The 17712-nt window shown below is 51.1% G+C and overlaps 5 protein-coding genes across 5 annotated transcripts; 2 read left to right on the top strand and 3 right to left on the bottom strand.

Moving 5' to 3' along the window:
- Positions 1 to 262: 262 nt before the first annotated feature.
- On the bottom strand, positions 263 to 6230 carry BO80DRAFT_498006 (FAD/NAD(P)-binding domain-containing protein; the record flags this gene model as incomplete). Its single annotated transcript, XM_025724109.1, has 11 exons — positions 6207 to 6230; positions 5896 to 6113; positions 5258 to 5843; positions 4845 to 5213; positions 4459 to 4796; positions 3957 to 4104; positions 3525 to 3781; positions 2617 to 3483; positions 2342 to 2573; positions 1557 to 2297; positions 263 to 304 (listed from the first exon to the last, which is right to left on the bottom strand). The coding sequence occupies exons 2-11, from the start codon at positions 6027 to 6029 to the stop codon at positions 263 to 265; spliced, it is 3714 nt and encodes a 1237-aa protein (XP_025569413.1). The 5' UTR covers positions 6030 to 6113; positions 6207 to 6230.
- A 1862-nt stretch (positions 6231 to 8092) lies between these two features.
- BO80DRAFT_469679 (uncharacterized protein) lies at positions 8093 to 8806 on the bottom strand. The gene is made up of 2 exons (XM_025723031.1): positions 8762 to 8806; positions 8093 to 8711 (listed from the first exon to the last, which is right to left on the bottom strand). Exon 2 carries the CDS (start codon positions 8680 to 8682, stop codon positions 8368 to 8370), a length of 315 nt encoding a protein of 104 aa, XP_025569412.1. The 5' UTR covers positions 8683 to 8711; positions 8762 to 8806; the 3' UTR covers positions 8093 to 8367.
- Positions 8807 to 9004: 198 nt separating this feature from the next.
- On the top strand, positions 9005 to 9394 carry BO80DRAFT_430184 (uncharacterized protein). Its single transcript, XM_025720653.1, has one exon. The coding sequence runs from the start codon at positions 9109 to 9111 to the stop codon at positions 9328 to 9330; it is 222 nt and encodes a 73-aa protein (XP_025569411.1). The 5' UTR covers positions 9005 to 9108; the 3' UTR covers positions 9331 to 9394.
- Positions 9395 to 11521: 2127 nt separating this feature from the next.
- BO80DRAFT_279854 (extracellular proline-rich protein) lies at positions 11522 to 13338 on the top strand. Its single transcript, XM_025714919.1, has one exon. It carries the CDS (start codon positions 11764 to 11766, stop codon positions 12994 to 12996), a length of 1233 nt encoding a protein of 410 aa, XP_025569410.1. The 5' UTR covers positions 11522 to 11763; the 3' UTR covers positions 12997 to 13338.
- A 50-nt stretch (positions 13339 to 13388) lies between these two features.
- BO80DRAFT_430180 (bifunctional cytochrome P450/NADPH--P450 reductase) lies at positions 13389 to 17219 on the bottom strand. The gene is made up of 5 exons (XM_025720652.1): positions 16921 to 17219; positions 16583 to 16828; positions 16090 to 16530; positions 15052 to 16035; positions 13389 to 14991 (listed from the first exon to the last, which is right to left on the bottom strand). Exons 1-5 carry the CDS (start codon positions 17039 to 17041, stop codon positions 13487 to 13489), a joined length of 3297 nt encoding a protein of 1098 aa, XP_025569409.1. The 5' UTR covers positions 17042 to 17219; the 3' UTR covers positions 13389 to 13486.
- Positions 17220 to 17712: the final 493 nt, after the last annotated feature.

Raw genomic sequence — 17712 nt, 5'->3', positions numbered from 1 at the left:
GATTGATTCATAGACAGCATAGCATACAAGATGGGCGTATTCATCTGTGGAACCAGGGGACTTGTATCAACCCCTCCTCTATAGCCGAGATGGATAAATCACGGATAAATGCGGGGGGAGTACAGAGTACCTGTACCCCGGACAGTACCCCGTAACCAATCAGATTATGTGTGGAATATGTGTCAGGACTGGATGCTGCATTTGTACTGGGCGTATTATGCATAGTATATGTTGTGTTAGTTGTGCGGTTAATCCCTCTAGATCACCACCAACCAGCCTTGCATTGATATATGCACTCTTGGCGCTAGATATATTACTATCAATTTGAATATCCCAATTCCCTCTAACAAGAACACAAACCCATACACCCAATCAACCACGCAACCCATACATACTCTTCTAATCTACCCAAGAAACACCAACCACCCCCAACAATATCAACAAAAGAAATCAATCCCCCTCCCTCTCCTACCAGGTTAGAGAAGGCTGAGAAAGGGAGGGGACAGGAATGGTTAAACACCCAGGGAGCGCCAGGATGGAATGTCAGTATGCTTTATATTGTGGATGATTAGTTGTATAACGATCTTTCTTACCCTTATCTAGCAAATGAGGTAACAGTTCTTCTTTCATATCTGTGCAGCCTTACTCCAGGTATAGATAACCTCAGGTATCATCTGGCTGAACTTACTGAATCCATAGTAACAATTCTACGATTTTCTCGTCAGTTATACCATCTAAGAATAATTCAGATATGACAAATAGAGCAGATCTTATACCCGGGAACTATAGCGAAAAAATAACCCCAACAAACGAATCCTATACTCATCCAAACCTATGCATTATGCCATAACCAGCACTCGCATTATGCTCCCTCGACAATAAGAACCCTTGTCATCACTGAAGATAACAAGGCACGTGCAATCTCGAAGAATTCTAGAAACGTGCATATTCCCTGGAGATGATATCGAGCGGATTCTTGGTCGGTCGAGCGTAGCAATCAGGCTTGCTTACCGTCTTCTGGTGCAGGTGTGTCAAATTATATCGGGACGATTTTCTCAGTTGCGTAGAGATAAATAGTAGAGAAGATATGTTCTATTCCATTAAGCAACAAAGTAAAAGTCCTCCGTTATAACTCGGCATATCCTCGACTGAGATGGACAGCTGATTAGCCGATAATGTGGATTGTTTCCACGGGTTATTTCTGCTTACGGTGGATGTTGAGGATGTTTAATTTGCCTTCACTGGGGGTTCCTTTGTGGATGATGTGGGCTAGAGGTTCACTCTGCGTGGGGCAATTGTAGTACTATTCTTTGGGAATTTTGGGCGTTTGGAGGGAGTAGTAGCAATGAATTCATAAGGAATTGGTATTGTAGCGAAAAGATACAGGTTGAGGTTGGTAGAGGAACTTGCGATCGAGTAGGACTAGTAGTATTCAATGATGATGTTAGTTGGGTTAGAGATCTCTTCACTGATGGATAAGTTAAAGTACTTGCAACAGCTGAATGATGTGTCGGAGGTATTGACTACGAACAATCAATAGCATCACCCCCACTGACATAAAACTCCAGCGGTGAGGCACTTCGTCCAGAGGTATCAACCCGGCACGAATCCACAACCCCATCGTCATTCCAGTGGAAACCCACCACTCCATCACCCCGCAGCCTCAGCCCCTCCACGCTACCCCCTCCCCATGCAGCCGGAATGGCTGGTCCCAGAAGTACCCTCTGCGCCTCACTAGCATTCGCACCCGCACGATCCAAGTCCCTCACGAGCATCGAAATCATTGCCCCCACGAGACCAAAGTTCGCATCGATCTGGAACGGCGGCGTCCCCCCGTACATGTCCAGGCCATTGTCGGCAAAGTTATTTTGGATCGCCAGCGACAGCTCCGAGTATGCTTCGTCCGTGTTGTTCAGAAGCCCCCAGCAGGCGCTACGCCACACCTTGCCCCAGCCAGTGTTGGAGTCCTCGACACCGGTGCCGCGGGAATACAACGTTGTTTCGACGGCATCGGTGACGGTCTTGTTGAATCCGTGCACCGAGGAAATAGCGTAGCCGGGGTACCAGCCATACAGGTTGGACAGATGACGGTGAGTGTCATTCTCAACGTCAATGTCGAGCTTCCATTCTTGGATTTGACCCCACGAGCCAATATGGATGCCTGGGTCTAGGATGGAGAATTTGGAGGAGATGGCGGATTTGAACGAGGTGTCGTCATCTCCTGATGCTTCCCAGCCGCGGAGAACGTGGTCAAATACTTCCCAGATGAGTTGTTGATAGTGGGTGCAGCCAAAGGTCTAGACAGTCAGTGGTGTTTGTTGAGTAGCTTTATGGATCTTACCGTCGGGCCATGCTCGGGCGAATTGCAGGGGTTGACAACCAAGCTGCCGTCTTTAAAGTATTCGTCTTGCACAAGCTGGGATAACCAGAATTGGGCTGCTCCCTTGAGTATGGGGTATCCTGTCTTGCGGTACCAAGAAACGTCTTGAGAATAGTCAAAATGATCCCACACATGATGCGACATCCATGCATTGGTGGCAGGGTAATTGGCCCACTGTGCGACGTTCTTCATCCTATTCTATGTCAGTACTGACTTTAATAGGACTATGTACTCACGCTGTATGTCCAAAAGTGTTCATCTCATCGTGCGTTACCCAACCCTCAGAAGCCCCATACAACAACTCGGCCGTCTCAGCCCCTCGAGGCAACCATGTCTCGGCCATGTATGTCCAAAGGGGCTCTGTCTGTTCTCCGAGGCCGGTTTGATCCACAGCCCAGTGGTTCATCTGTAGATTGATATTGGCATGGTAGTCACCGCTCCAGGCCGGAGAGTACGACTCGGTCCAGAGTCCTTGCAGGTTGGGTGGCAACGATCCGGGTCGCGAGGATGAGATGAACAGATAGCGGCCAAAGTCGAAGAGCAGGTTCTCCACGTATGGATCCCCTGGTTGGGTATAGGATGAGAGAAGCTGGGTGGTCGGCTTCTCAGCTGAGCCCTTAGGATCTGGAAGGGTTAAAGTAAACTGGCCAAAGACATCTTGGAAATCCTTCACGTGGAATGACTTGAGTGCTGCATAGGATTTCTTTGCGGCATCGGTGGCTGTTTTGAGAACCGTCGTATACGGGTCCTCCCCTTTGAACGAAAACTTCGCCTCCGCATTCCCATTGGCGGCGTCATAGTTGGTCCCAGCAGCAAACACGAGGAACACTTCTTTTACTCCCTCGGGAATTTTGACAGTAGAAGACGAGCAGAGGTCGGAGGTGTTTCGAGACCCCGGTAGAACGACAGTCACCCTAGCGTTGTAGATCATCCCGATCGAAGTATCTGTCTGGCCGTACAAGCTGATGCTATTCCCATGGCAGCTGACATTCGGGGCAGGAGACGTGAGTTGATTTTCCAGACCGAATGTAATCGCTGGCAGCGAGGAATTTGAGCTCAGTCTATAAGCGCACACATTATCCGGATACGAGCAGAAGGCTTCCCTACGCCAATTAGCGCCGATCGATCTAGCCAAGTAGCGTACCTTTCGATATAATCCTCCCCAGTGCTGAAATGATCCGAGTAGACCGCCGTTTCCAGGTCCAGGTTGCGACGGTACCCATGAACATTGCTCACTTCACTCAGGTCGATGGTCAAATTGGCCAACACCTGATAAGATCCATAGTAGGGAAACTCTCCCAGAAGGGCAGAGACATTGCCGGTTCCATTTTGAAAGATCCATTCCCTAATGCCAGGCAGTGCTCCTGCTTTGGATACATTCGGGTTTCCACCAGAATACGTCTGCACTATCAGTACTGTTATGCCTCCAACATGGAGTAAGCTCACGCACCGAACTTTCAAAAGGGCCTCCACGCCACAACGAGTCGACGTTGAGATTGACGATTTCCTTGTCATACGAGCCTATTGGCATGGCTTTGACAATTCAGCATCCAATCGTATCAAACATTCCAGGCACTCTACCTCCCAGTCGTCCATTTCCTAAAGGAAACGCAGTAGTGATGATACTACTGTAATTGCCGGGAGAATCAGACCATAACGACTTGGCCGCCGCGAGGGGCAAAACCAGCGCACCAAAGACAGCAGAGTGACCCGACACAAACATCCTGCACTTGATGGTTGATGTCAGACTCCCCAAGATGCGGGAGGGGTTATATTTCAGGCGCATTCTGATCCATCATCTCTCAGACTAGCTGCGACTCCGTAGCTTAAGACCGAGACGCGCATTGCGTTGATTGGAGGACTTATTCGAGGGTCATTGCATTGGCGTGCAGATCGGCACTGCCGGCTGCTGGGGGGATGCTTGCTTTGCCAGGAATTGGAGGATCTTCCATGAGGGGTGGAGTTACTGTGGCATGATTGAAGGAGGAGAGGAGAAAGTGAATCGGGGGGGAGGGGGCGGGTGCATGTGACTGTCTATTAGGCTAAATGCTACACCCGGCATCTCACCAACTCTCTACAATCTACTGTTGGCGGCCGCCTCATTAGCCTTCTGCCACATCCGAATCCGACGCTCATGACCAGCATTGAACACGTCCATCCACTCCTGTTCGAACGGAGGCAACACTCGCCCCTCGCCTTCCTTTGGCTCTCCCGCCAACTGACGCAGGGTCTCAAAATAGTCCTGGAAGTCGGGGTTGATCGTGGTGAACGCCGGTCCATCGCCCTTTTGTTCAATTCTATCCCGCTCCCATTTCTGCTGTTCCTCCAAGGATGGTAATTGAGCTTTGCCAGCCAGCACTCTGGCTGCAGCCACGGCCTGCCACTCGAAGATCTTGAAGGTCAATCCAGCACCAACCTAGCAACGTTAGCTCGATGTCCCAGGTGAGCGACAGTCAGTACATACACCTCCTATGAATGCCAAAGAAGGGTCCCTCTGGTGGAAGACATGCAGGTACAAGTCAGGGACGCGGTTGTTTCTGGTCGGAATCTCCGGCAGGTATGGCAATGCCCAGGTGAAACCGGTGCCGAGGATGATATAGTCTACATCCGATACCGTGGTTCCATCCTCGAAATACACCGTCCGCTGTCCGTTTTCACTGGAGATATTCGAAATCGGTGGTCGACGCTCAATGGATGGGTGTCTGAACGCCCAGTCGCCAAAGTAGGGGTTATACCGCCCACGGACCACAGCATAGATGGGTGACTGGGCTGATCCGATCAGACTGACGGCGGTGTCTGCAGCAGAGACTGACGCTCCAATGGTCACAACTCGCTGTGGCTATTAGCGCCAGTCTAGCTTGAAGGGATGGGCCGTACCTTGCCACGATAGCGTTCAGGACCACGATACTGCTTCGTGTGCAACACATTCTCTGGGTACTTTTCGATGAACTCTTTCAATCCTGGAATGGCAGGCACATATGGCACAGAAAAGTGTCCTGATGCGACTACCAGTGCATCGAACGTCTCACTCCACCAGTAATCAAGCGCACCGGACTTGCCCGCGCGCCGCAGGGTCAGCACCCATTTGCCACTTTGGGCATCTTTGACCGCACGTTCCACGGTCGTGTTGTATTCTACAAGATCCTGGTAGCCGTTTCGGTTCAGCAGATCCTCGATGAACTGTCTGATGACCGTGTGATGACGGAACGGGGTGTCTGGTCCGTGCAAAGCAATTGACATCTCCGAGCGGACGGTCGGAATCGACTCCTGGGAGTACTCCATTGTTGAAGCATCGACATTGGTGTGCAAGTTCGGATAGATATGAGAGTCAGTAAAGCGATGTTGGGTCACTGCAGGCGTATATGCAGGCAGATCGGACGGGATTGGGATGGGAGCATCGGCCGTCCTGGCGGATAGCTTATCGACATCAAGAGGCACATGTTTCTCGTTCTCCCGCGACACCCTACCCGGATTAATCGCGAGTCACGACAGATTGCTCCAAGCAGCGGACATACCAACATCCACCGGCTTTTTCTTGTCTCTCAAACACCCGGACTCTGTCAAATGTCTTTTCCTGCATCAAGGCATCCACCGCAATGGCACCAGCGGGCCCGGTGCCAATGACAGCGACGCTTTTAATGGGGGACATTATGTCGTTGATTATAGAAGCCAGGGAGTGATTACAGCTTCCTCGGGCAGCGACCAAGTTGTCCTTAAATGATTGATCGACGAGCTATGTTTATGCCAGCCATGGCGCCGATTGCGTCAGCATAAACCACTAACAGGAGGGATGAGTATTCCGCCCATATCATGCACACAAACTTACAACGGCTGATTTCACACTCTATGCCTGGTGCTTACTAGTGAAAGATACCTACTGAGGTTGCAAATCTGAGAGAATATTCAGATTCTCTTTTGTTCAATTTTTCTGCATCCTCGTCCCTGACTGGTGCATCTCGCTGTAACATCATGTGACTTACATTAGTCAGTAGCATAAGCACTACGATTGGCTGATAGCCCGATAGATGCGGCGTTTGCTGTGGATCCATGGCCGCAATTTCGGTTTTGCCCGTGGTTCTACCAATCAGCGTGGCCTTGGATTGCCGAGGGCGGCGTCTCGCTTCTGATAAGAATAGCCAATCACATTGACACGTTCCTGACAGGTTATACATTCATACAACCACTGTGTGCTGAAGTACTCCAAACCTACTATGGGAAACCCAGTTTGGATTATCCTACCCCACAGGGTTGGATAATATGGCAAGCCTTATCATTCAAAGCAGTCAACCGGAGCATGATCCACTATTCGGAGGCTCCGCACTCTCATATCTTTCAATACATTCTTGAAAGGTTTCGTTACTTGCTTTGCAAGTTCTTTAGTCTTCTTTCATTGTCATTGACTGTGTTCTGGAGTCAGGGCGGCCATACTAATCAAAGCCTCGGAAACCTGCATCTGATCTACAGTACAGTCGCCAAAGTGTTCTTACTAACATTACCTGACATTCGTGTACCAGTATTAAAAGCACACAATCTCCACCAGAAAAGAGTATACCAAAATCAAGGATACCTCAAAGAACGTGACCTCGAAGTACAAGTAATGGGCAGTTTGAGAAAATCCTGGAATTCAAGCATCCGAACACTTTGGCCAGCATGTGGAACTTAGGAGTAAGTGAGGCAAATCGTGATGCCAAAACAAGTTTGTTAAACTGTTTATACCATCAATAGAAGGTTATGGCACACTGATGCCTCCATTTCCGTCAATCGTGCAGATGTAGGCTCTCATCTTGTGTTCCTATTTAATAAGATGCTGATGGTATGTGCCTCGAGTTTTAAAGCCAACACTGTGATAGAACTAGATATCCCGTGAGATTCTTTGTACGCCTTCGCGAGCCCTAACACGACAAGAAACATGCTATTGTATGATAACGACAGATTCGATTTAGCTGAGTTACCAAACGGGGCCACAGGCAGTAAGACAAATTAGCCTAGAAGAGAGCTTAGTCTTTGTTTGAGAAATTATAATGATAGCACCGACGCATGACATTATACATACCCTTATTAGCGTTGGTCATTAGATACAGCTTAGAAATATGGTGACAACCAAGGAAGGTGGACGATGTCCATCCAACGTAGTAGCCATGAACATCTCAGCTCCTGTCTCGATAATGATATGCCCGAGATCAATTCTCTGGGAATGGAAGTGTCAATAACAGCCTTCTAAAAAGACGAGTCAATGCACTTTCAGAATCATGGAATCGACCTCTCAGCTACCTGGCTGATGTGGTAGCTCTTCAATAGCTTCCTACCGACCGCGGATTCATAGTCTCAAATGGATAAGTGTAATCAGTCATTAGGCTATAGCGCTGCCTACGGACCAAATTAATTTGAAGGGTAAGATGGCCGAGTGGTTAAGGCGGCTGGCTTAAGTGGTACAATCGTACACTTCAATCCCATCTGACGAGAGTCTCCTGGGTTCGAACCCCAGTCTTACCATTTGTTTTTATTTTTTTTTTCTGCTGTAACCTATCTTTTTTAGCTAAGAGCGCAACAACAATAAATAGAGTCAAGTCAGATACGGCACGCCCACCAGGTATTAATTCATGCACCTAGGTTTTCTTCTTGCTTTGGGATCGGATATTGCTTGATAGAAGGGGCAGCAGAATCCAGTAGGCGGTTTACCTTACTGTACTGAGTGAGAACCATGGCTATACACTTACATAGGTCTTTCCGGTATCTAAAGGGGAAATTAAGATGGTGCCATGACCCTCCAACAGCCTCAACTGTGTCAAGCCCATGCAATCCAGCCAGGCACGGATACCAGCATCAACAGAGTTGCGGTCTACCGATGTTCGCTCGTAGACTGTAGATAGACAGTACGATCAATGGCCCATTGCTAACAAAAGTGGCATACAAGGAAGATGTAACTGGACCAGTTCAATTGTAGAACAGACATCATTGGGAGAACACAGCGATATAGCACATGGCCTTTATTCATCCCCATCATCAGGAATTCCTTTCCACCAGTGGCGAATATCCCGATACCATGACCAGGGTCCCGCAGAACCAATCAAGGCCAGAGCCCCAATCAAGACGATCTTCTCCATTTGAGTTCGGAAGCTGAAATCATACTTCCAATATTTGGCCTCGTTTTTGTTTCCTTGGGCGTCTCTTGAAGAGGACTCCTTGTTGAGCAGTAGAGCTCGGCGGGTTGAAAAGTAGACAACTGCATGGTGTCCATGGCTAGGAAGGAGACCTCTTATGAGCTTGGGGCGCAAAGGGAGACGACCCACTATTGGGGTCATGGCGATGCGGTATAAACTAGATGACGATTCTAATTGACTTTATTAGTATACACAGGGAAACGGAGAGTTGGCTCCTGACGTCTGGACTTGAAATGGTTAGAATTGAAGGTAGATGAGGGTGACCATGTCAGCGCGTGCATTGGTTTATATTAATTTGAGTCAGCTGCGGCGCGGGGCAACCAGTTTTTCCTGCACCGGACTAGAACGGGGATAGCCTCATGCGGGTTGCGGGCAGTGGCCCTAAAAATAGCCCGCTCCATCTACCGCAAGGTCGAGATTGTTGACTGTGCAGTGTTGTCGAAATCAATCCATCCTCATTGATCTCTGATGGTGCTGCAGAGCAGGAACAATGGGCTTGGTTGCCAAACGAGCGGTATCTCAGAACATTGAACGGGGACACCAGAATAGCAAATAAATATCAGACACATGGCTCTCTTCTGTGCCATGTTTCCGTTGATTGCTTGTGGTCATCTGTATGGCACGAATCGCGGGTGGCACTTCATATTGATTGCGTTAAGAGCCATATTCCAAGGCCAACCGCGCAGTCCTGGTTTGAAGATGCAATGTCCTGAAAATGTCGAGGATCAACCATCTGCGCAAAAGGTTGATAATGGCTCAATGACGGCTTATTATCCGGGCTGTTGTTAGGGTAATGTCTTATCCGAAGAGGGCTCGTCTGATATCATACTATGGTTGATCCATCCCGCGGTGTTGGTAAGGGTAAGTAGGGCCGAAGAAGATCACCTCCCACCACGCGGCATTGACACATAGCATGGTCTCTGATTAGATGACAGCACCATCAAGGTTGATGGATCCCTGCACGGGAGGATGATCCTCACTCTATGTATCTGAAACATCCGTAGGCTTCGTCATCTCCCGGCGCTCAAAATTGGGACCTGAGCGTTGCCGGATTGCTTTCAGTGAAACTTTATGAGCAATGACACGACTAAAGTTTGATTTTGCTGCCTTTAGAGCACTTGTCAACGAGCAAGGTTCATCCGAAGATTCCAGAATGAATACCTTGTGCATCACTTCCTTGTGTGGAAGCTAGCCACAATTCCTCATGCGTCGTTAACAGTATGATGCGAGGAGGTGTTTCAAATTGGAGGGATATTGATAGATCCCGGGGCAGTAACTGCCAAAGTCTCTCTGTTCATAGAGATCCGATCTTCTCAATGCGACATGGACTGGTACAACAACCATCGCTACTGAAAGAGTGTACTGGCTTGAGTTCTGCCATCCACATGGGCAATGTGCTATACGAGGCTTAATTAGGATGAGATAGGCATCTCATATCATGGGCCGAAAGGGAACAGGATGCAACGAGCCGAGGCAAAGCTGGATAATGTACTTGCGCCAGCTTTCAGTACCTTGAGGATATCTTTGGGATGGCCATTCTCTGATGAGTCAGTTACCCCTATGCTCTTCCATCCTGTAGTTGGCTGCTCTAATGAGTCACAGGCTATGTGAAACATGTCTTGGCCCTGAATCTGCTGTTTGCAACAATGTTAGTCGCATTCATATTAACAACGTTGATGATGTGATGAAAAAGTGTATCATATCAACTTGGATTGAGCCATTTTTCTGGCACCAGATAAATCCGTTGGCAGAGAGAAGTCATTGTTCTTTCGGCTCGATGATGTTGGTCGGCTCTGAGGCATTGCCTGACTCAGTTATGTTTCATGCCTTCTTCACTGGCAGGTGTCTAGACAACAAGGGTAATTGAACAACGCTCCGTGTGTAATCGGCCCATCTTTAGGTCAGTCTGGAATAGTTATGGTAAGAGGAGCGGGCCCATAGTGAGTCTGAAAGTAATTGATGGCCATCCTTGTGATGTTTCAGAGCGTTGATGCACGGCCGTGCGTGCACCGAGTCATCGCATCTGGGTGGTAGAATGAAGGAGCAGTTCAACAACAACGAGAAGTGAAGAAACAAGGTGTGCCCCAGGCACCAAGACAGCGATGTCGAGTCACGTGGCGGCCGGCGGTTGTGGAATCCGCTGATTCACCCGGCTTCATTCTTTCCCGCTTGTTCTGCTTTTTGGGTCTCCGCATCAAGGCCGGGTTTCCAGAAGAGACGGAAGGAAATCGTGCCTCGGATTGAGTGTCTCATCAGAAATTGCGGGTCAGCCTCCATCCCGGCTTCTCCATATCTCGTGTACAACGGCTGACAGGGTCCGGGTCGGCTCGGTTACTATAGGCCCAATAGACCACTCGAGACACATGGCCAGTGGCCCCCGCCTTGGATTTTTCATCCGGCTGATGCTCTCGGCTGGCCTCTTCTGGTAATACTCGGTGCCTATGGCTATATCCGACAAATCCCGGTAGGCTGTCAGCCCCTGTACTACAGGTCGAGCGGATGCAGCGAGCAACAATATGCCTCTGCACTGATCAGTGCCCTTGATGCTCGAAACGTGGATCAGGGGCGCCCTGCAATTCTCCACTCTGATTGGCGGGTAGCGATCTATGGGATTGAGGGTTCCACGGCCAGTCCAGGGACGCCACGCTTATATCGACCGGGCCTGGGACCCTCTTTTCCGGCACGGAGGATACGGAGAGCCATTGACGGACTGGTCTGGAGCCCAGCGGTGATGCCATGGTAGGGTGTCGTACTGATCCGTGGCTAAGGGTACGGCCTCATTTTTGGGCCCATCGATCAATTCCTAGTTGGACCAAGATCCCGAGATTACCAGTGTTTCGCCAGGGTCAGATCACGGCAGTTATGGTTAACATCTAAACAAGCTGCCACTTGGGCAACTTGGCTCGACCCCGGAGCCAAACTTCCCTGCGCTGCTTGGTTGTATCACAGTAACCATGTCTTGCATCATTTGGAACGCGTGTACAATCCCTCGCAAGCATGCCTGATCGTCGATGATCTCATCTGATTTCCGTTCTCGGGATTGTCGAACTCCTCTCCTACCGATATCACCTCAAAGTCATCATATATAAAGAACCTCGTAGTCCCTTTCCTGGCTGCCTTTGATCCCAGGCTCCGTACTTCCTTTCCTTCAAATCTGGCATTTGGAACCCTTCGATCATTGCATTCCTCTTACAACACCTGCAAGTCTCTTGATATTCGACAATGAAGTTTCATAACGTTGCTTCTCTTGGTCTCGCGGGCTGTGCCCTGGCCTTGCCTACCCCGGTGGAGAAGAGAGAAGACCTCTCCGACCTCCTTGGATTCTCTCTCCCATCTGGCCTCTCCCTTCCTTCGGGCCTGCCCAGCCTCTCACTGCCAACGGATCTGTCCAGCCTGCTGAAAACCCGCCGGGACTTGCCTTTTTCCCTCCCTTCTGGCACCACTCTTCCTAAAGATTCAAAGGGGCTGTCTGAGCTCCTGCCTTCGGGTCTCCCCGATCTGTCCGAACTGGGCATCACTCTTCCTACTGGACTGTCTTCCACGAAGCGCCAATTTGGCGGTGGTGGCCCGGGAGGTTCCCCCGGTGGTCCCTCCGGTGGTCCCTCTGGAGGTTTCTCTGGCTCCAGCCTGCCCAGCCTGGGTGGCGGTTCCTCCGGTGATTCGTCGAGCTCTTCTGGCGGGCTTCCAGACTTTCTTGGCTCACTCGGAGGCTCTTCCAGCGATTCTTCTAGCTCGTCTGAGCCCTCCAGTGGCAGCTCTTCTGGAGGATTCCCTGGCCTTCTTGGCTCTCTCGGTGGCTCTTCTAGCGATTCTTCTAGCTCTGCTCAGCCCTCCAGTGGTGGCTCTGGTGGCCTTCCTGACTTTCTTGGCTCGCTCGGGGGCTCCTCCAGCGGTTCTTCTGGCTCTGCTGAGCCCTCCAGCGGTAGCTCTTCTGGCGGGCTTTCCGACTTCCTTGGCTCGCTCGGGGGCGGCTCTTCTCAATCTTCTAGCGGTCCTTCTAGCTCGTCTAAGCCCTCCAGCGGCGGTGCTCTTGGTGGCGTGCCCGATTTCCTGAAGCCCTTCCTCGGTGGTGGCTCTTTGTCTTCCGATGACTCGTCCAGCTCCCCTCAGCCCAGCGGCAGCCTTGGCGACTCTTCCGGTGCTCCTCCCAGCCAGCCATCTGGCAACCCCTTTGGCGAATCCTCTTCATCGCCCGATGAGTCCTCCAGCCCGGCTCAACCCAGCGGCAGCCTCCCCAGCATCAGCCTTCCTGAACCCAGCGGCGGCAGCAGCAGCAGCGACAGCAGCAGCTCTTCCTCCGATGCCAGCGACTCCGAGCCCTCTCTCAGTCTGCCCACCCCGGCGGCAGCTTTCCCAGGCTCCCCTAACATCCCCGCTCCTTCATCCAGCTCGGCCATCCCGACCAGCAGCGCCGTGCCGAGTGCCGTGCCTACCGCCGCGTCTTCTTTGTCTTAGAAGATAACTAGTCTGTCTAGTTCCCATCTGGATCACTCAGAAGTATTGATTTGACTGGATCAACGATCTTCTCGATGGACAGATGGAGATGAATATACAATGGAATGGATGTTAAGCTGTGCTGGACAGAATGAAGATATGAGATGTGTTGAGTTGAGATGAGTCAAGTTGAGTTGGACCCCGGCGGTCAACAATCTGGTTGATTTATGTCATTATGCTATTATCAGTTTGTCTGTTTTGTCGATGAGTTACTTATATGAAATATCTGGGATATTTCAGTTGAGAGATATCTGGATCTGTTTTTATACGTTAGTTATTAAAGTCACTCATTACAGGAATGAAATTTGCTACAAAGTCTCTCGGCCCTTGGTTCCCATGTACCTTTCTTGATGCTCTGGTGTACACATTACTGGATGAGGCATATCATTTCGCTGACTATATCAGGTATAACTAGGCCGAACAAGACGGATCAATAGATATGGAAAGCACACTAAGTAAACACATCCGTAGCATACCGCATATTCGCCTTGAGTCCATCAAAGAACTTCTCCACTTCGGCATCACTCCCTTCCGGCGGAACATCTTCCCTGCCCTGTGCCAGGGCCTCCTCCCGACGCTTCTTCCGTACATCTAGGAAGATGTTCTTGAACGCACCACCTACCGCGTTTCCCACTTCCGTGCTGCCACAGACGTAGATTCTCGCGCCTTGTTCGAAGAGTTCGACCAGCTCGTCACGATCACTTGCGATGCGGTCCTGGATATGCTGGGCGGCAGATCCATCAGATGGGCGACTATACGCCCACCGGACATCTACGATACCCTGACGGGACCATTCCTCCAGCTCAGCGGCGTGGATGTCATCCTTGCCTTTGGTGCGACAACCCGCGTAGAGGATCGCTTTTGCGGGCTTTTCGACAATGGACTCGCTTCGGCCGAGGATCTTTTCCGCGCGGTCCATGATGAATCCGCGGAATGGACCAAGACCGCTACCCGCGCTAGCCATGATCATGGGTGTGTTGAGGTCGGTTGGGGGCTTGAAGCCGGAGTGGGATGGGCGGACGGCGATGTGGGTGCGGTCGCCGGGCTGGAGAACGGAGAGATAGGTGGATGCTACGCCCATGTAGGCGTCGTCTGTTCCGGAGAGGGAGGGGCCGCTAAGCACCGAGACAGTAATCGAGCATTCGGTGGGATCAGTCAATGGGGAGGAGGAGATGGAGTATTGGCGGACTCGCATGGGAGGAAGCATGGCTAGAAAGTCGCCCAGGGAGAGGTTGATGGAGGAATACCGGTCCAGGACGTCGAGTACGCTGAGGCGTTTCGCGACGATCTCGGCAGCGAAGCGGCTAGGACTGTTGGCTGTGTAGCGCAGCTCAGCTTGGACTTCTTCGTCAATGACGGCTGCGTCCGCCAGGGCGAGCAGGTCGCGCTTGGATGCGGGCTGGGAGAGTTCGACGTAGGATGACAGGAGACCAAATGCGGAAATCGGATGGTCGAGTGGGATGGTCGACCGCGTTTGAGCCTGAGAAGGCTTTCGGGCAGTCAAAACAGCATCCCAGGGCAGATTAAACCGACGCATTGCTCGACGCACAACAGTCGTGGGGTTCACGGGCAGCACGGCAAGGTAATCGCCGCACTGGTAGGTCGTGTCGGTGGGAAGCTTGAATCTCACCAGCCGTTTTGCGGGGACATCAGGTGCCGTCAGGAGCTGATTCTCGATAACATATCCCTCCTGCAACTGAAGACCCAAGTTTGATACTCGTCTTTCGGAGCTCACCTCGACCTGCAAGCCAGAGCTGGCCTTTTTGTTGGCCTGGACTGAGAACTTGGCAGATATAGCAGGCCACAGCGATGACTCGCTCCAGTTATCGAAATCAGTGAACATGTCTGATTGGGCGGTATCGACCAATCCAATGTCACACAAGCGATTGCCGCCATGCTCGTTCACCAGTTCATTGATAGCTTTGGGGACCCGGTAGAAGGTGGCGTTCCAGTCGTCTAGACACCATGGTGAGCCGAATGGTCATGCGAAACACGCAATTGGCAATGAGTACTTACGATGACCGCAACCGAATGCGGCATAATTAACCCCCTCGAACTCATTTCCCTTGACGGCACTAAGCCACTCGAAAAAGTGGGCTGCATTGTCAGCAGGTTGGCCTTCGTATGAGGCCGCAATGAACACCACAGGATCCCCTTTCGGGACATTCTCGGTGGCGGAATCCAGCGACTTGACCTCTGCGGCAAACCCCCATGCCGCAGCATCATCCGCCATCCTTCGAGCAAACGCCTCGCAGGTTCCAGTATTGCTGCCAAAGAAAATGTGCATCGGCTTCAAAGCTCCGGCCGGAACGGTTGCGCCTTTCTTGCGGTCTCTGCTAGGCAGTGTAGTCTCGCGAGGCACAGAGCCACTGTTCAGAGCTGCCTCCAATGTTATCGGATCCAACCCATGGCGTAGAGTTGCCCTCATCTTGAAATCCTTCGGCTTGATGGTAAGCGTCTGTTTGATCCGCAGGTCATAGCTTGGGTCATCCAGCTGGAAGTTGAAGTTCTGCAACAGCATTGCGATTGCCAGTAATCCTTCTTGCCAGGCAAATGGACGTCCAATGCATCCTCGCATCCCATTGCCAAACGGCTTCCACGAATTTGGGGGGAGCTTGTTGAAGTTTTCGTCAAGCATGCGCTCCGGTTTGAACTCTTCGGCGTCTGAACCATAGACTTTGGGATCGCGATGCAATTTACTGAGAAGAATAGTGATGGGTTCGCCCTTATTCAAGACATATTTTCCATTCCCCAAGGTTACGGGGTCTTCGGTATTCTTGATTGGATGTGCGTGGAGTCTAAGGATACCAGCTGTCGGTCTGAGGCGCAACGACTCTCGCATGACCGCATTGATATACGGTAACTTGGAGAGGTCATCGACGGTGATCTTCCGTCGCCCAATCACCCGGTCCACTTCTTCCTGTGCTTTTTTGTATGCGTGTGCGTTTTTGAGCAAGTAATAGAAGACAAAAGATAGCATTCCGGAAGTTGTTTCATGACCTAGGGAAGAGTAAGAGGATTATCTCATACAGCCAACGCACAGTCCAAACATACCGGCAATCAAAAAGGTGATCATGTTGTCGATGATGGAGTCCTCACTGAGGCCTTTTCCGGACTGGGGGTCCCGGCCTAGGACGAGAGCATTGAGCAAGTCTTTCTTGTCCGATGGGTTCTTCCTCCTTTCGTCGGCCATTTCTCTTGCTAGATTCCTCAGGTAGGCAATATCGTTCCAGAACGAATTGTTCTCGCTTGTGGGGAGCTGGTTCAGCAAAGCCGGTCGCTGTGACCGATGGCTGGCCACCTGCAACGTGCCGAGCATTGCTGCCACGAAGGGATGCATTGTATCATGGTAGAAAGAGTTAAACCTGGAGCCCATCGCACAAAGAGCAATTGAATCGAGTGTGAGGCGAGTAAAATCTTCCGTGACATTGATGGGTGTCTCGGGTCCCTGTCGGGCCCATTTCATGACAAGCTGAGTGGCAATGTCGTGCATTTCTATAGTGAGTCAGCATCTAACCTGATGGGTCTGGAGATGAAGCATTCTTACCATCAAACATGGCTCTAATCGACAGAGGCCCAAAAGCAGGAACTAGGATGCGATGTGCAAGCGCCCAATTCTCTTCGCCGGGGTATTTGGCCGTGAACAAGCCATCGTGGGTGAGATGCCGAACCTGATCCAAGCCGCCGTCCACGTTCTTAGCAAACCGCTCCTCATTGCAGACTTCATTGGCCAGCTCTTGACTACTGACAAACACCCTTGACTGGCCATAGATATTGAGACGGAAGATTGGACCTTGTCAAGGATAGCCAAATTAGCCGGATTCCCATATAAGTGAGGTATAGTCAGGGGGAGCGACGAAATAGAAATGGCAAGAGGAAAAATACCATATTGGTCGACAAGCTGCTCAAAGCTCCGCGTGGGCTGTTCCTGCTCGACATCGTAGATGTTCCCCAGGAGAGGAACGCCCTTGGGCCCCGGGATCGGAACTGGCTGTACCTCGCTCATGGTGCGACAGGTCCACTCTGCTCACAAAGGCTTCTTCGGTAACACAACTCTTAGAATTTACGTCGGGTAATCGCAACGATTCAAGTACTACCTGGCGGTCGGCTTGAGAAAATAAACGAGAATGGCCAACGTGTCGAAGGAGGGGTCTTTAAGACCCCTCGAAACTTTATGGTCGGGGGGAAGATCCATGCTGTCTGCCCGATGGTGCATGGATCTGGCTGCACCCAGAACGTCATACCCTGCACTATTGTGTATCCATCACACGCTGGGTGCCTCGGTTTCCGGGGCTATTCGCGGAGCATTGCGTTCGTTGCCGGATCGAGCAGGCAGCCTGGTGGCAACCGCGACAGCTGTCGGGAGAACGAATAATGGCGGGGGTTTGATAGGTCAACATGGGCACATCTAGACCGACAGGTAAGCACTAGCGAAACACAGGCGGACGACGGAATGGAGCTGGAAAATTTACCCCTGCTGTGGCTGAACCTATCTTGACGAGACAAAGAGGGTGATCACGCCCATCGGCAAGTCGGGCTGGCGGGGTCCGTCACGGGGCTATACAGGGCCGATACGGCGGTCACTCATCGTTACCCGTAGTCTGATTTAGGTATAGCGCTGAGCCCCTCTTGACCTTGTCACCTACTCTTTAGCAGTGAGCTATACTGCAGCGAGGA

Source organism: Aspergillus ibericus (assembly GCF_003184845.1).
Source record: "Aspergillus ibericus CBS 121593 unplaced genomic scaffold BO80scaffold_86, whole genome shotgun sequence".
NCBI classification, from domain to species: Eukaryota; Fungi; Ascomycota; class Eurotiomycetes; order Eurotiales; family Aspergillaceae; genus Aspergillus; species Aspergillus ibericus.
Note: the sequence above shows the minus strand (reverse complement) of the source record. Positions and strands in the feature narration are given on the sequence as shown.